Genomic DNA, 18,183 nt, shown 5'->3' on the forward strand with positions numbered 1-18,183 from the left:
GAGCACACAGCCTTGCTACACCATTATTCAAACACAGGGTCTAGGAAATAGGAGTCTAGTTTTGAAGAAAGGGCATAGGTGTTTCACAAAGGAAACAGCCAAAGGAGCAGCTCTTTGCTTACTCCTCAGAAATGGTACTTGGAGGTAGGAGATAGCCTTCTCTATGACAAGTTCTCAGGGAATCCTTAAGAAGATTCATTGCTTCTTGATCAAATTGATTACATATGACTAAGGGAAAGGATGTTATAAATGGTTCCACCGTAAATCCCTACCCACAGAATCCTGCACGGGAGATAAACTTACAGAAGTAATACTTTTCATCTGGAATGCAGTGTCTTGCACACACCTGAAACAGAGAACAAAGGTGGTGAAACTGCAACCTGCAACTCCCTTTTAGCAAGGCAGCTTGAATTGCTGGAGTCCAAATTTCACAAATAACCTGCAAACACATGGGAGAACACGTCATTCCCAATTCATGCTGTGCTGATTTCCTACAAGCCCTTGAGGACTTATAGGCTGTGTAGATCATGCTGTTTTGGAGATGTGTGTTGTAACAGAAGGCACGTTCTCTTTAAACACCCCTCTGAGTATCCATCTCTGCTCACTAATAGTAAGATGGAGGGACTGGGAATCAGCCAAAGGGCCTGAATCACACCTGACAGATTTCAGAAGCCTCCTGGCATTAGACAATCCTTGCTTTTCAAAAAGCATTGTCTCGAGAGTTTTTTTGGTACAGACTATTTCCCGAGGCGGTGGTAGTGATTCCCATAAGACATGTACAGAAATATTGCTACTTGATTCACAGGAAGACAGATGTTCTTTCTTGACAGGGAAGAGGTGTCGCTACTAAAAGTAGAGTGTGGTCCCACTCTTTTGTATGCTAGCAGGTGGGGCTTGGGAGTCTGATCCTTAAATCTTCACAAGAGCAGCTGTAGCAGCACCATCCTAGCTGACAGGAAGGAAGACCAAGTTGAGGTAATAGCCTTTGCCTTCACCTAAATTTAAGCGCAGCAAAGAAAACTTCCTGCAAAGGAGGGTGAAAACAATGTGATAGGACAAGTGACAATGAGAACAAACATGAACATAGGAAGTTCCATCTAAACATGAGGAGGGACTTCTTCACTTTGAGGGTGGCAGAGCACTGGCACAGGCTGCCCAGAGAGGTGGTGAAGTCTCTGACCCTGGAGACATTCAAAACCCACCTGGATGCCATCCTGTGCAACCTGCTGTAGGTGACCCTGCTCTGTCAGGGGGGTTGGACTAGATGATCCCCAGAGGTCCCTTCCAACCCTGGCCATTCTGTGAATGTGGGTGTATTTTCAGTGTTCAGATACTTGGCCATTTTGGGTTGGAACAGATACATTTATGCAGGTGTACTTCTCACCCACCCTGTGCTTGGAAACACCTGCCAGACCAGCCTGTATCTGAACCACACTTGCAACATACAGATTTTTGCTGTCAGTTTCACGGGCAGGTTCAGGTTGCTGCTCACGGAGCTGGGTGTCAAAGAGTTAGGCAGTAAATTCCTACAAACCCTGGTTTCCAAGACTTGCACCAGGGAGGTCACAAAGTCACCATTGCACAAATGAGGAACTTCAATGTCTGTGCTAGTGACCTCGGCCACTGACTAAAATAACTCTTTTTTTAAAAAAAAAAAAAAACAAAAAACAAACCAAACCAACCCAACCACCATTTCTCTGAAAAGGGAAAGCTGCATTATCAGAGGAGGACTTCATTACTTCACCTCCACGGCTGGGCTGCGGCCTCAGCTCCCGCATCCCACCCGTGAAAATCCCCAGTGGGATCTGCGAGAAGCCTCAGGGCCGTGGAGAGGCCGCCCGGCACCCACCCACCGTGAGAGGCCTGCGGGGGTGGGGGTAGCCACACCGAGGAGGAAAAATTAACCTGAAGGGGAACGAAACAAGCAAGCTCCACACACAAATCCCCTCCCAAGCCGGGCATCAACGCCCGCCTCTCTCCCGCGGGGGCCCGCCGTGCTTTCCCCGCTGCCGGTGGGACCGGGCAGAAGACGCACAAGGGCGACTCAGGGCTCCGCGGCGACGTAAACCGGCGCCATCCCCACACACAGTCACCGCCACCAGAGAAACCGCCCCGCGGCCGTTACGCATCCCACCGCCACGCCAAGCCGCTCGCTCGCCCGACCGCCCGCGCCGCCCGCGCATGCGCGGCCCCCTCAGCGCCTGCGCCCTGCGGAGCGAGGCGGGCGCCGCCGCTTTTGGAGGGTTTGCGGGCGGGAGGCGGCGGCAGGGACGCGACAGCGCGGGGAGCATCACGGCCCGGCGGCGGAGGAGGAGGATACCGTGGTTCGCGCCTCCGCGGCTACCGGGCGTTCCCGGCTCCTGCCTCCGGGCACGCCGAAGCAGCACCAAGCCGCCCGGGTACCATAGGTGGGTGGGGGGGTAGGTAGGTAGGTAGGTAAGGGGGAGCCGGCTGGGTCTTGCCGCTCTCCTCAGCGTCATGGCCGGCTCCGAGCAGCCGCCGCCGCGGCGGGAGGACGGGGAAGCACCGCTGCCCATCGAGGACGCGGAGCTGGCGCTGGCCGGCATCAACATGCTGCTCAACAACGGCTTCCGCGAGTCCGACCAGCTCTTCAAGAAATACAGGTAGCCCCCCCCTCACCCACCCGCCGGCCGCCCCTCCGCCGACCGCTCACCGGGCGCCTTCTAACCACAGCGCGGCCCCCTCCGCCCGCCGGGCCTCCGCGCACCTGTCCCCGTCACCCACCTGCGCGGCCGCGCCGGCCCCGCTCTCCCCTCAGGCGCCCCCCCCGGGGTGGCGGCGCCTGACCCGCGGAGCCGTGAGGCGCACAGGGCCCGGTGCTCGGGGAGGGGGCGGGGGGGGGGGGGGGGAAGGGCGCGTGTCTTTGGGGCGGGCAGCCTGGCCGTGCCCGGCTCCTCGGAGCGGGGAGGGTCGCTTCCCCTCCCGTCGCCGCCTCAGTCCGCGCTCTGGTGGGGAGGGGCCACGCGTGATTCCCCCTCCCGGCCCCGTGCGCGGATCTGCTTCGCGGGGTCTGTGCGGGGCTCGGTTGGGGTGGGGGCGGCGTGCTGCTGCGGAAAGGGGTGGGGAAGGGCCGGGCGGGGAGCGGCGGGTCCCTCGGTACTGTGGGCTGCGTGTCGCTAACGCGGGTGGGGAAACACACACGTGCGCCCGAAGGCTTTTTTTTTTTTTTTTTCTCCTGGGGAGTTTTCGCTCCGACGCTCGTGTGTGATCCGATGCCGGTTTCAGCCGACCAAACGGATAGCGGCGAAAGGTCCTTGAATGCTGCTGTGATTATCTTCAGGCTCCAAGATTATGTTCATAATCCCTGCATACATCATGTTTAGGTTTGTGCGTTAAGTAGTCATCCGGTAGGAACGGCATTAACACGACTTGTGTAAGTCAGTCTTAAAGAAAAGATTGCCCGTACCTGCCCTTGCTTTTTGTCTGAGGACTAATGCGTTCCACGCAAGCTTGAGCTGCTGTAATTGCGCATATGTTCTAAATAATTAATATGCACTATACTGCTGTTGTCTGTATGATTAAAAAAAGACTTTGACTTAAAATAGCACTTCATAGTGATGGTGTACTTAGGTACTTAAATCTTATTTACAAAAAGGATATTTGGAGGTAGAGTGGGAGGAGTGAGACAAATTAAGAAAGCTCTCCTTAGTAATAATGCAATAATAACTTCACCATGTACCAGCCGCAGTCTAATATTAAACACATCATTCTGTCTTTAGTATATAGTGCTGTGTTACATACACAACACTGTTGTGTAGAACTAACTGGAGTATTATAGGTGACAAGTAAGGTCCCAATTCTGCATTCTTCACACGGATAACATGCAACTTGTGTTCCTATGAAGTTGCAACCTTATGAGTTACTTATTTCTTGAGTCTGTTGGAGTCATCAATTGTTGAAGGTATCTGAGGAACCTGTTGGTTTTGGTTGTTTGGTTTTATGGTGTGTATTTTTTTTAAGGTGCTAGTTAAGGAATGCTTGTTGAGGTTTTCTGTCTTCTTTTTGTTGTGTTGTGCCATTGCTTTCTCTCAGTAGTATGAATCTGGAAGTAGTCTACGAATTCTAAATGAGTGATGCTTCTTATATTGTATAGTAATACTAGGGAGTAAAATTGTTGAGATTCCTATTTTCAAAATGCAATTCAATGCTCCCTTGAAAGGGTGACAAACGATGTCTTATGCAGACTGTTCTTTTGGTTATCTAGAAGGCTTATTACTAAGGATTTCTTAAATGTAGAAACTTAACCTATCTTTTTTCCAGGTGCGGGCATTTCTGTGTTTGATTTTTATCAAGAAGTGCCTTTAAGTTCAGTGTACTGTTTGATCTTGGCCTATAAACCCTACCCGCAAGGAGTAAATACAAATTCCTTCATTAGATTAAGTGGTTTTATGATTCATAAATTGATAATTGGTGTCTTAGTTTTCAAACGACTGTGAAAATCTCCAGCCCTGTCTACCTCATCCCAAAATTCGTAGCAGGGTTCCTCTTGCTGTAAACTAATAGACCTTTATTGAATTGCAGATTAGCTGTGTGTTGAAACTTTGTGTTAGACATAGGAGAGAAGATACGGCAAAGTATGCTCAACTTCCTGTAAATTTGGATTTTGGAGACACGTGCAGTGAGGTCCACTTTTTTTCTTCCCAGTGGTTTTTGGTTCTATACTTGTTTTGGATGTGTTCTTCCTACAAGGACTTAAGTAATGCTATTATGTGTTTCTTTGCATACAGTCCTAAATAAGTATATTTTTGTTGGTGCATGCCTGAAATTATGAAATAGAACCCATCCTAAATGGTAAGCCAAATGAGCAGCTTTTGGGAGCTTTCCATAATTTAATATGGATGTTTGTAATTTGCCGTATTGGAGCTCAGAGACGTCTGATGAAATGCAGCTTTTTGAACTTAATGCGATTGTGTGTTGTCTGTATTTCAAATGACCTTTCTTATACAAAGTGTTAATTATAGACTTCTGCCTATGCAGGTAGTTTAGCTCTGTTTCAGAAGCTTAACAGTTATCAGATGAATCCTAGAAGTGAAGGGAAGAATGGAATTTTTTTTTTTTTTATGGAAACTATTTAAGAATCTGCAAGACTATTTGGAAACTCAATTACTCAGCAAAACTTCAGTTTCATTACCCATATCATTTAAAGTAGTTAAAACTGCTTTTTAGAAACTACTGGTTTTGCTTCTACTTTTTATTACTCTAATTTTTTTTTCTTCATTCACCACCTGAAGGACCTTGTGAAAAATTAATTCAAGTCAATGCTGCTATCTTTATGGGTCAGTAGACAGCCTTGGTGAGCCTAAGGACAGCTGTCGTTCCAAAGCAAGCTGGGTCTGTTTCTTTCTTGGCTGTTCTGTGTTTTTGCATCTTCCAGAAAGCTGGCTGATGAGCCCAAAAAGAGTTATATTTGAAAGCTGGTCATAGTGCAGGTCTTGAGGAAACCAGGGTAGAAATGGCAGCTGTGTTTCATATGGATAACTGCAACAGTGAAGTCTTGCCTTTGAAGAGCGGTGGTACTTTGAAATCATTGGCTATTGAACCATTGTTTCTGTGTTGGGTGTGGGAGAATACTATTTTGTCTTTGGGTGTTTAGAGCTCATATATATCTATTTAGAACCCAAAGAAGTCAAATGAATGTGTCTGTTGTGTGTCAGATACACCATATAGTTGGAACTGAATTGACTGTCACTGTAAAGCAGTTAATGATTTGTCAGGTGTAGTTTGTGACTTGTTTTGTTTTAAGTTGTACTTGAGGGGTAGATAGCAGGGTTTGAAAAAATCATTTGCAAGTAGCATCAATATTTGCATATGCTTTTTTGTGAGTTTATTTTTTTTAAAGTAGTCCAAATCTTCCACCTGCAAGTGGTGACAATGTTCTCAACATGAATCAAATACCAGTGGATGTAATATTTTCATAAATCTGCAACAGACAGCACCACTGTCTTCAATGCTTGTATCTGCGTCAGGTCTCCACAGTGCTAACTTGTATTTGAAACTGTCAGGTATCAATCTTTCTATTCAGCTTGAACGGTGCTGACACCATCCCAGTTCTCATCAGTTTAAAGTTTTGAGTACCTGTGAAAACCGTAAGAGACATGGAGGTTAACTAAGGACATAGGCATTGGAGGTGGAGCCCACAATCAGCCTATGGGATGGTATCGTTTTGGTGAACCACTGACATTAACAAGAAAGCTGGAATTGGAGTGTTCTTTTTCCCCTTCTAGCTTTGTGGATTCCTAAACACTTAAGAAAAGAAGAAACTATCAGGAGACTTCTTTTTTTTTCCTGATTCTTCACTTCTTAAGAGCATTTGCAATTCAGAAATGAATTAAAAACTTCTTCCAGCTAAGAGGAGAGAAGACAGTGTCAAATAAAATCAGGAGTTCTTCAGCTAAATGTTGACTCACAACATAAAGCATAAGACCAGGGATGTTGGACAAGAAATCCAACAATCTTCTGTCTCCTACAAGGGTAACATTTAACTCTTTGCATGAATGATGCTTAACTTCTGATAAGTCTTGATAAAGTTTTCAACTTGCATCTGAATGAAAAGACAAATAGTACAAGATGTATAAGTAAAATGTATGTAATAAGGTCATCTCCAAAGAAGAAAATGAAGATGATACAGAGGAAATGTGATTCTAAGACAGAATATGTGACACTGCTTAATATCTTTGTCAGTGACATGGACAGTGGGATTGCCGATGACATCAAGCTATGTGGTGCAGTCGACAAGCTGGAGGCAAGCAATGCCATCCAGAGGGACCTGGACAGGCTTGAGAGGCGGGTCTGTGCCAACCTCATGAAGTTCAACAAGGCCAAGTGCAAGGCCCTGCACCTGGGTCAGGGCAATCCCAAGCACAAATACAGGCTGGGCAGAGAATGGATTGAGAGCAGCCCTGAGGAGAAGGACTTGGGGGTGTTGATTGATGAGAAGCTGAACACGAGCTGGTAATGTGCACTTACAGTCCAGAAAGCCAACCCTATCCTGGGCTGCATCCAAAGAAGCGTGGCCAGCAGGTCCAGGGAGGTGATTCTGCCCCTCTACTCTGCTCTGGTGAGACCCCACCTGGAGTACTATGTCCAGCTCTGGAGCCCCCAACATGGACCTGTTGGAGCAAGTCCAGAGGAGGGCCACGAAGGTGATCAGAAGGCTGGAGCACCTCTGCTATGAAGACAGGCTGAGAGAGTTGGGGTTGTTCAGCCTGGAGAAGTCTCCGGGGAGACTTTATTGTGGCCTTCTAATACGTAAAGGGGGCCTACAGGAAAGATGAGGAGGGACTCTTTAACAGGGAGTGTAGAGATAGGACAAGGGGTAACAGTTTAAAACTGAAAGAGGGTAGATTCAGATTAGATATAAGGAAGAAATCTTTACTCTGAGGGTGGTGAGGCACTGACACAGGTTGCCCAGAGAAGCTGTGGATGCCCGATCCCTGGAAGTGTTCAAGGCCAGGCTGGATGGGGCTTTGAGCAACCTGGTGTAGTGGGAGGTGTCCCTGCCTGTGGCAGGGGAGTTCAAACTTGATGATCTTTATGGTTACAGTTAGAAAGGACCTTTCTATGATTTAAGGAGTGGGGTCAGTGTAGGAAAACATGTTGTACAACCTGCTAGGTTAAAGCAGAACATGGAGAAGAATAGAAAGTTGGAGCAAATGGGAAAGTGAGCGGAAAAAAGCTTAATATGGTTATCTCAAATTTTTAAAGTTATGACATGTTACAATGTGTGTATTAACAGACATACAAACTTCAGTAATGGACCAGAAATTCCATTGTGGGTAGGTTTTTGAATCTAATATTACCAATTTCAAATGGTTTCTATGGCTCAAAATACTTTTGTCCCACATATGAGTGGAGACAAGGTGATATTAAGCCATCATTGATCAGCAGGTAGATCATGGGCAGTGTAACTGCTGTCAAAATTCTTTTTTATGGAGCTCAGCAAAGGAACTTGAAGAACAAAAATGAAGTGATTTAGTAGATGTTTCAATAGCCTCTCTAAAGATAAAGACGGCAGGGTGGGAACTGATGTAAGTCAGTTGGGAGAAGGATGAGGGCATGTTGATTGGCAGTGTGAGAATAAATCATGAGTGCCCTGGTAGCAACCCTGTGTGCTTTTGTTTATTGCAGTGATATGCAGATGCTCAACTACTAGAAGGATGTATAGAAAGGAGAGTTATGTACAAGGGAAGTGATTTTTAGCAGCAATATTCTAAATGCGTACTTTAGTGAGGTAAGGTTTAATTGCTCAAGGCTAGGCAGAGCATGTTATAGTAGTGTTAATGCACATAAAACCAGTATCAGTTTTCCAGTTATGTGGATAGAGTAGAAAAAAATTAAGTATTCTGCAGTTTAAATCTTCAAGACCTGGATATATAGAGATGATCAGGTTGAGTGTGACACATAGTTTTGTGGCCTTCATGACAGAGACAGGTGTTGTTGCCAAAAGAAGTGGTAAAAAGGGTAGAGGGAGCTTTGAGAGATCCATTTGTCATACGGAGAAAAATCTGGTGGCTAGAAGTCCCAGGGAAGATGACAGAAAGCTCAATAAAAATCTGACTTTATGACTTAGAAATTAGAAGTTAGATTTGGTGGAGATGGCAGGAGAGGTGCAATAGTAAGCAGATCTTATTTTAACACTGGAGAAATTAACTCTGTGAAAGATACAGATATTGTAAAGACTTTTCATGCTTGCTAAGTGCACCTAGTCATTGATCACTATATATTGTATGTGTTTGTTTTAATATACTTCTGGATTTCGGAGGTGTTAAAAAGTTATATGATGTCAGTTAAGCTGTTATAGTTTGTCCTGGAAAGTAATTTTGATCAGGTTAGTTAAACCTACAATGGAAAAAGATTTTGCAAAAGTCCATAATTCCTATGGATTAAGAGTGCACAATTGGACAGTTAGTACAACAGTTAGACTAGCTTGTCTGTCAGCTTTGTAACTACTTTTAAAAGTAAAGGTGCAATTTAGAATGCTTCTCATAATTCCCAATATTTTGATATTCTTGTGCATCTACATGTAACTGCCTGAAGTTAGAGCAAAACAATCCCCAGTTAATTTGCAGAAGGACAAAACAAATCGGGACAAAACAAATCGGGTAAAAACTGTATGGGACAGGGCCATAGAATTATTCTTTTTATATTGTTGGATTTGTCTTTTGGTTGTGTATTTCTAGTGAAAATAGAAGTGTACACTAAGAGCTCATTTAACAATTAAAACACATTTGGGCTGATAGTGAAATCTAAACTAAACCTAGAAGTGACATTTGCAGTTCTCAATGTGTCTTAATACCGTAATGACACTTACATTGCCTTAGCTATTTCATGTACCAATATTGGATGAGATGCATACTTGTGTAAAGATCTGTCTTATATTTGTAGCCTCACAAATAATTTTTAGAATATATTCTGGAATAATCTGGGATAGAATAATGACCAAAAGATTTGTATGTTGTTGCAGTAAATTCCCTACCTTTATATGTAGGTTATACGTATTTGTGCGTGTTTTAAAATACTCAGTAGCTGCTTCTATATTTATCTATGAACTTACATGAGTTCTTAATTTTTCATTATGCTTTTCTCTTCCACGTTGGAGGAAAATAATTTATTTTGTTTCAACTTGAACATCGCTGTCAGTATGATGACTGGAATTCTTAGTAGACTGTGGTTAAAGAAGCAGCACCTAGAAAAGCAGGAGGAAATGTTGGTGGTTTAATTACATTACTTAAATTTAAACCTGAGCTAGCTTTAGAAGCTGATGTATTTGGAAGTGAAACACTATCGTGGAAAGGACTATAGAAAAAAGAAAATACTGAGAAGTAATTGATTTTTCTTTTGATATGCTTCAGTTCTGATTATTTTTTTTTAATTGTAAAATTGGGCTGTATTATTACAGCCTTATTAAACCAAGGCTCAAAACTCCTGAATGTTGTTGTGTGTGAAAGTGGGGCATGGCAAACACCTTTCTTCTGAAAGTGAATTAACATCTTAAAGATATGCTATGAAATGAAATGAGTTAGTCAGGGTTTATTGGGAGAAGCAGTGTCTCATGTAACACCAGTTTACATACCTGGAAGAAAGGTCTGCTTCAGTGCTCATAAGCTTATGACTTAAGTTTAGTTATACATATTAACTTTATTGATATGTACAACCTCTTAGTGTGGTAGAAATGGTGTTGATAACGGAGTTTCTTATAATAAAGTTATCTTCTGAGTCCTAGTTTGATAGGTGAGGAGTAAATGGTATTTTGGAAAATATGTCTGGAGACTGAATTTTTCTTCATCTTTGACCTAATTAAAAGTATTGAGTTTTGTGTTTTTTGGTTGGTGGTTGTTTTTTGTTTTGTTTTGTTTTGTTTTTCTTAGTGGAGGGTATTGCTTCAAAGTAGTGAGGACAGCATGTGTAGTGCAGTGTCCCAATGTTAATTTGTATTCTGTTCCATAACTCCTGTCAACATCAATATGGCCATTGGTCTGCTGTTAGTATTTTCTCAAGTGCCTCTTTTTTTTTTTTTTTTTTTTTTTTTTTTTTGTATCAACAACTTTTTGGAATCTGTCAAAAAATGTAAAGTGATGTCTGATGCTGAAGGTCACTTATAAGGAGTTTGAGCCGAGGGTTATTTTCATGGAATTGTGCTTTTCTCAGAAACTTACTGTCATCATTAGTCATGCCTTAGTGTTTACTGGGACAGTACTGGGCCATTGCAAACTTCTTTCCTAGCTCTCGAAGAAAAGATAACGCTAAACTGTTGAACATAATATTTGCAAAGATTGAGCACTAAACGTGGTTGTTGTTTAAAATGGATTGTATATGTTGAAATTACCGTAAGTGATCTTCCATAAAGCTGCAACTATAGTCTCTACCCAGTGAACAGTAGGAATATGGTAGAAGCGTTCCTTATTTTGTTTAGTGATGACACAAACTCTGTATGAGGAGCTCCTGCAGTAAAGCGTTCATGTTTTGATTGCCAAACCCCATGGTCTCAACAGAAGCATCTCCCAGACATTGTATAATATTATGCATCATGTTTTCTTGCTTCAGGGTCCTTATGGCTACAGCCCATATGTGCTGTAATGACAATGCTTTTTATAGACTGACTGAAACTTAAAAAGGACTAATCTGCGACATTTTAACTCGTGTATTACAGCTACTGATAATCTCAGTGTGGCTCCTGAGTCTTTTGTCTCATCTTTAATCATGTTGGAAGAATTGTAAACAGTGAGCTGTGAGTGTCAGAGTTCAAGTGGGGAAACAGTTTTGAAAGATGAGTATTTATTTCGGGAAAACTCAGTTTTACTTGGACAAACATATGTTGAAATAATTATAAATTATCATTGCTTGCAGTAAGTGCTTCAGTAATTTTTGTAATCTTGAAGAGCAGTTGGCTCTCAACTGTAACTAGCTGCCTTATTTTTTAACATAGTATTAAAATTTGCTATTCAGTTAGGCTTTTAAAATCTATATTTAGTTGATACCTTCACACGTATATATGTGCACTCTTAAGAACAGGCTCTTAGTCCTGAAGAGGAAAGAAAACCAAATTTTAAAAAATGTTCAAATAGTATGCCCAAATTAGTGTATATATTGAGCTGCTATAACAGCATGTATATGCTGTTTGATTCTCAACTATGTTCCTGTTTATTCAGTTTTTAGTGGTTTCACTCCCAAACATGGCTATTATTCAAGTTGCTCTATTTGAAAATATTGTTCCCATAGACAGAGAATCAATTTACCTCTACAGCAGATGTTTGGTTTTTGTTTGTTTGTTTTGTTTTGTGGGCTTTTTGGGGGTTTTTTTTTAAGCTTCAATAGCTATTTCTGCAACAGCAGGATCTTTTTTATAAATTCATAGAACGTGAAAAATAGTCTGGAACATAAAATGTTTTCATATGCAACACTGTTACTATTCTAAAATTCCACGGTATTTAATTTCTATTTATGTTTTGCTGATAAAACTCCTATCCTTCTTGCCAATTTCCAAGGAATGCCTGGATGCTAATTTCTTCTGAGAGCTAAATGCATGTGTTGCTCAGCTTATTTTATTTCCTTGTGTATGTTTCAGAGGGGAAAAAAAACCTCAAAATATTGCTCCTATTGTGCAAAATTTTAGTAAGAGTGTGATACTTAATCAGTTTTACAAGTAGTTTTTTTACAGGGGTTCAGATGCTCAAATTTTAGTTATTCCATTAACATAATTTCTTTGGATCCATTCTTGGTAGGGAAGTAAAATTTTCAGTGTGGATGGAAGCTTAATATTCAAGAAGTGAATATTAAGAATCTTACTGAATAGTGCAAACTGATTAACTATTTCTTATGATTATGCATCTTTGTTTTTCTGGTTATATTCAAAGATTGTTGTGGTTGATGTCTCTTAATTCATTCACTATGATTAAACAGTGTTTCTCTGACAATTTTCTGCTCTGAATGGACTTCAATATGAAAGATTGATTATCTAGAGATGCCTACCTGCTTCGCCTCCCCAGAACTGCTTTCTCTCTGTGTAGGTAGACCTAAGAAAGCTCATAAATGAAACACTTGATTTATTTTTGAGCTTTCTTGAAAGTATGATGTAAGTGTGACTTCATACATAAGGACATAAACGTAAATAGTTCCTGTGCTGGTCTGTTCTGCAGTTTTTGATCCATTGGGTGTTGATAATGCAGTAGGTGTGACCTTGAAATGTATGGTGGATGATACGTGCTGTAGAGTAGGGTGATAAAACTGGCTGCTGAATGGGTCCTGCATGCCTCGTGGGTTGAAAAGTGGATTGTGAGGGTCCCATGTGCCCTCTGCAGCAAGAGTTCATGCTGCAGGTGCCAGCTGCTGCAAGTACAACTTGTGTAGCTGATTTCTACTGCTCTTTGTAACACAGCTGTTGGTAGAGAACAGTCCAGAGGCATTTACTGGCAGCTGTTCTTGTTGGCCTGCCAACAAAGGGGAAAATACCTAACCTATTTTTCTTTTTTTTTAAAAAAAAAAAAGGCAATAAAATGCGACAAGTTATGTCGATCTTATATGTATATCGAGAATAGCGTTATGTATATAAAATGGGAAGGTTTTTCTGTTATAACTTGCTGTGTTTATCTTCCTCGTTTTCCTTTCTTCTTGTTAGTGTCCTTGCTTTTAGATATTATTCTAAATCAAAAAGGGAGAAGGGGGAATATTGATGACTGCCTTAAAAAAAACCCCAAACTCTTGTATTATAATGCAGCTTTACTATTGGAAATTTGTGTTCTAATAAGCAATATACTATTTTCTCCATGTGTTTCAAGTGCTTGTCCTATTTTAAAACCCTGACTTTAATCTGATGCTTGCCTAATTAGGTTGGAAACAGCATAAGTACTGTACTAAAGCAATATATGTACCTGTACTAAAGCAATATATGTACCTGTAGTGTAAATGTTCCCAACTCTTAAATCCTGAAAGTCAATGTTTGTATATAATTTTTTCTTCTGGACTGCTATATGTATTTTATCCTTACTCCGGTGGGGAAGTTTTCACATGGACATCTTAACCTGTCAGCCCACTGCTGAACAGTGTGGATCAGTGATACTGCTGAGATCCTGCAATTATTATTATTTTTTTTTTTTTTTAAATGCCTTCTATATGACATTACTGCAGCCTTGTGGTGTGTGACTACAATAGCCCTGAAGCTTGAAACCTGTCATGTATATTAGCAAAATTTTGGCTGCCTACATTTTTTGATCTAGCAATTGATTTCAACCTTTTGGAATATCCCTGCAAACAGAATAGGTGAAACATCTTAAAACTGTTCCACATAATGTAGTAAGATGTGTATTCTGGGCTTGAAACAAAGCAGCTATCAAGTCATAAACCTTATAAGAATTTTGTATTTCCAGCAATTTATATCATGTGACATATGCATTTGTCTGAAATCTGAGTAGAGTAGATTAAATTAATAGGAACAGGGGGAAGTAGGAATCTCTTAATAAAACCAGTTAACACTTGTCTGCTAGGTCAAAATTGTAGTGATGGGTCACAAAAAGTAGAATTAGTGGATCTTTAATTTTGTGATGCTCTTACTTTTTTTTTTTTTTTTACCTGCACTGAATGTCCTGATGGCAGTGGTTTTTCTTAAAAAATATCTGCAACTTAATGCTTGAAAAATTATTTTTTTAAAGATATGTTGAAGTCCGTGAAAATGAAGAAGTTTTTGGCTTTCCATTTCTGTTATATCTTGAAGAATGATAGGACATTTGTTTGTAACTTGATATAAAAACCCCAAGATTTATTTACAGATATATGTTAAAATCGAGAAATGCAATATTGATCTTTATGATAGGAAATACCTGCGCATATAGTAATTGCATTTTGTTTACTTCACAGAAACCATAGCCCATTAATGAGCTTTGGAGCCAGTTTTGTCAGCTTTTTGGTGAGTAGCCGGGAGTAGAGAGTATGCATCTCTTCTCATGTGGTTAATGTTTGTATGTGCATGTCTGTTCATAACAGTGGATACTTTAATTTGTTGGTTTTTTTTTTTATGAGACTTAATTTTTTAAAAGTTTTAGATTAAATGTAGCTAGAACACAAATTATGTTTTCTAAAACTTGTTTACTCACATGGTTTAAATAGAAAGTAAAGGTTCTGTGATTCAGCTTCTCAAATGTATGAAATAATAATGTGTTCCATTCGAAAAGCCATAATAAAACCCTCTCTTAAATAAGCAGTAGAGGTATTATTAAAATAATTAGTCATAAATGCCATTTTCCTGATGGCTTTTGCTATTGAAAACTTCTTCATACGGCTGGGTGAAAGTTGTTAATTCAATCCATTCACATTGCTTCCTTTTTGAATATATGAGAACTGAGAATATTGGCTGACTAAAGAGTTGTAATGAGCAAGTTAGGTCAGTTAAATGCTTTTATTTTTATTTTTTTTATTGTATTAGAAGTGGGAATATCTTATATAAAAACTGAGCAGGTGTGTTAGAAAATGTTTGGATCTTGATTTTTAGATTGTCCTTATTCTGATTTTGCTGCATAATCTTAGAGTACACCAGAAATTATCTATGGTAATACTCTTTTTAAAGAGAGAATTTATGCCAGAAATAGCTAAGTTGTAAGTGAAATTAATTTAAATTCTCTCTAGGGTCTGTAGACTATGCAATATGAAAAAATATATTGGTTAGGAAACCTCCTGGGGCATATGCTTGCTTTTAACAGAGAGGGGAAAGAAAAGAGGGAGAATCTCTCAGGCTTGCTTATCTGAATTGATGCACTGAACCAGTGTAACATCACAGTGCAGCATCAGTGGATCTTGAAAATATCTTGCTTAGCTACTGTTCTAAACATAGCAACAGCACTTTGTGTGCCTGTGTCATTCAGAGCTTTCGTTTAATAAAGCATCAAGATAAGAAGTTACTTGTTCTGAAATTCTTTCTAAATTGGTTCAGCAGTAGTTGGAGTTGGATGCATTTTTCTTCCCTTCCTACATATGTAGGAAATGTGGTTATTATTTTGAAAAAGGCAATAGCTGTTACTTGTTACTGACTTTCGAGGCCTGCTATTTATGTGGATGAATTGTACAAAAAAGCAGTATCTGCACAGATGCAAATCGTGCCTTACGTAACAATAATTGAAAATTAATTTATATAAGTCTTTCTTCCGCTAATGTAATGTGACAGCTCATTCAGTTTGACTGCCTGTGAAGCTTTGTTAAGACAAGGGGACAAGACTTAGTATGTTCTGATTTGTCTTGAAATTTTTAGTAAAGCGTTCTCAAATCTCTAGTTTGATGTTTCTGTGTAGAAGTATGTGTACTGATCTGTGTGTGCATTAATAGGTTTTAAGAAAAAAAGTAAGTTTTACTGTCAAGTTTTTATGAAAACTTTTACTGTCCTGTAGCTTTTGTAGAAATAAAAATATATATGATTTTTACCATTCAAATATGTTTGGTTCTTGGTAGAATGCCATGATGACATTTGAAGAGGAGAAAATGCAGCTGGCATGTGATGACTTAAAGGCTACAGAGAAACTTTGTGAAAGTGAAGAAGCTGGAGTTATAGAAACAATCAAGAATAAAATTAAAAAGAATGTAAGAACATTATTTATAAAATATGGAATTGTGTATTGGACAAATATTTCTGGAAACTTTGTTTCTGTCTTCTTTGTATTTTGAAAAGATTATTTTTGATATGCAAAGAGCAGTTGAGATTAATAATAAATTTAGAAATTAAGTCAAATAGTTTGCTTGGACTTCCTAAGTTTCATAAAATAGCCAGACTCAGGTAATTCATCTTGTAAATCAGCAGGTTGTGTTGACGTTAGTAATTACTTTCTTAACACCTCAAATCAGTCACCTACTAAAATTATTTCAGGAAGCCTATAGCCTGTCTAATTCAGGCTAAGTTTGATTCATATGTGTTCTAGTAATGTTCAAAAGTTGTGAGATTGAGGCTTCATAGTGCTGTGTGCCAGGCATATTCCTTGGGAACTTTCCTTCCATTTTTAGGTTTTTCATTCTAAATAATGAAGGAAGAATAAAGTATGCAGATTGGGAACTAGTTAAAGTAGTAGTATAGAAGTGTCTAGTGGCCTGCCTAGTGTGATGCAGCAGACCTACAGCAGAAAATTTGTCTTCAATATCTAGTTTACTTGGTAAAAAGTATAGAACCTGACATACTTAGCTCTCTGCTCTTGGGTACTGTATTTTCCCTGCCACTTGTCATATACCCATTTCTGTGCCCTTCTGTCTAACATCTTTTAGTTGCATGTCTGATCTATTTAGTAATAATCAAATGAGATGTAAATCTGTTCTGAGTATTTGTAGAATCTTAAGAAAAATAGTTGATAGCATATGTTTATTAAACAGTAGCTTGCTTGATGAGCTGTCAAAAAACTTTTAGCGTAGTTTTGCACTTCAAAATGCTGAGTTAATTTAGTAGCAATACTACCACTTGTAGTTATTTTTTTGATCTTTTATTTGTCATGTTTAGACTGGTATTCTGTATTATCTTTGTTAACATTTTTCTGTGCTCTGTGTTTGTATATTTCAAACAGGTTGATGGACGAAAATCCACTCTATCCATGATAGATCGTCTGCAAAGACAAATAATTGTAGCAGACTGTCAAGTCTACTTGGCTGTGCTCTCGTTTGTAAAACAAGAGTTATCAGGTGTGCTGTGGCTTTAATGTTTAGATATATTTTTTGCATGACAACCTTTTTAATAAAGCTTGATCGTAAAGTGGCTATATAACTATCAGTAAAGATGATTGTTTTGTAAGAAAGAGCACAGTTCTATTTGAGACATTCCAAGATTGGTACACTTGCAGAGGTATTGTTCTACCTTTGTATAGGTAGCAGTATCATAAAATGAGTTGGACTGCTACAGATTGCAGCTTTCTGCTTTTTTCAGACCAATAATCATATTCAACTGATTCTCCTTATATAGGTTGGAATCCTTTGCATGCTCCCATAGAGGCATTTGAGGAGTTGGTACAAAGATGGGTAGCATCTGTGTGCTCCGTGTGGCCTGCAAGATGAAAGAGGCTATAAATCCGGGCCACTGGGAAAATCCTAATAGTCTATATGTGTTACGTTCATGACAACTCAGGGAGATGACAAACTGCCAGTGAAAGTAATTTTAAATGAGCATATTGAAGATGAAACTGCTGAATCAGTTCTTATTCTCTGGTCACCATAGTGCATCCTTGCATGCCAAAGAGGTTAATCCCGTCATGTTGAATACAAACCTTCTCATCTCAGATACAAAGCTGTTTCTAATGTTCTCTTGCATTTCTGGATCTCTTGCATAATCTTAAAACATGCCTTTATTCATGTGTTTATAGAAAATGTGGTCAAGGTCATATACAAAGTGAGCGTGTTCCCAGGTTCTTACCAAATCAGTGAAGACCAGGAGAAGGCAGTCAGACCAGATTGTCACTGAAAACCCTGCTGATCAGCTGAAAGGAATTGGGGAAATAACATTCGGGTTATTTAAAATAACTCTAGGGATGTCAGTCAGGGATGTAATGCTTTCTGCAATGTGCAGACTTGAGTTCTTCTATAGCCATGGCATCAAGAATGCATTTGGTTCCAGCTAGCAGAAATACAGGGGGTATTTGTCTGCTGTGCATGTAGTGCTGCAGAAAGGTTTTCTTACTATTTTTGATGCAGTTCTGGGTTTTCATTTGTGGG

At 40.1% G+C, this 18,183-nt stretch overlaps 1 protein-coding gene across 2 annotated transcripts in view; it reads left to right on the top strand.

Moving 5' to 3' along the window:
- Positions 1-2,449: 2,449 nt before the first annotated feature.
- Positions 2,450-18,183, top strand: part of TTC39C (tetratricopeptide repeat domain 39C) — a 37,329-nt gene continuing 21,595 nt past the window's right edge. The window contains exons 1-4 of one of the 2 annotated variants that reach the window (XM_082498882.1): positions 2,450-2,624; positions 14,371-14,419; positions 15,952-16,080; positions 17,046-17,160. In XM_082498882.1, coding sequence (XP_082355008.1) covers positions 2,479-2,624; positions 14,371-14,419; positions 15,952-16,080; positions 17,046-17,160 — 439 coding nt within the window. In that variant the 5' untranslated portion in view covers positions 2,450-2,478. The remainder of the gene's footprint in view (positions 2,625-14,370; positions 14,420-15,951; positions 16,081-17,045; positions 17,161-18,183) is intronic. The other variant, XM_082498883.1, reaches the window with a different exon arrangement.

The sequence above is a fragment of the Vanellus vanellus genome (assembly GCF_965231255.1).
Source record: "Vanellus vanellus genome assembly, chromosome: 2".
NCBI classification, from domain to species: domain Eukaryota; kingdom Metazoa; phylum Chordata; class Aves; order Charadriiformes; family Charadriidae; genus Vanellus; species Vanellus vanellus.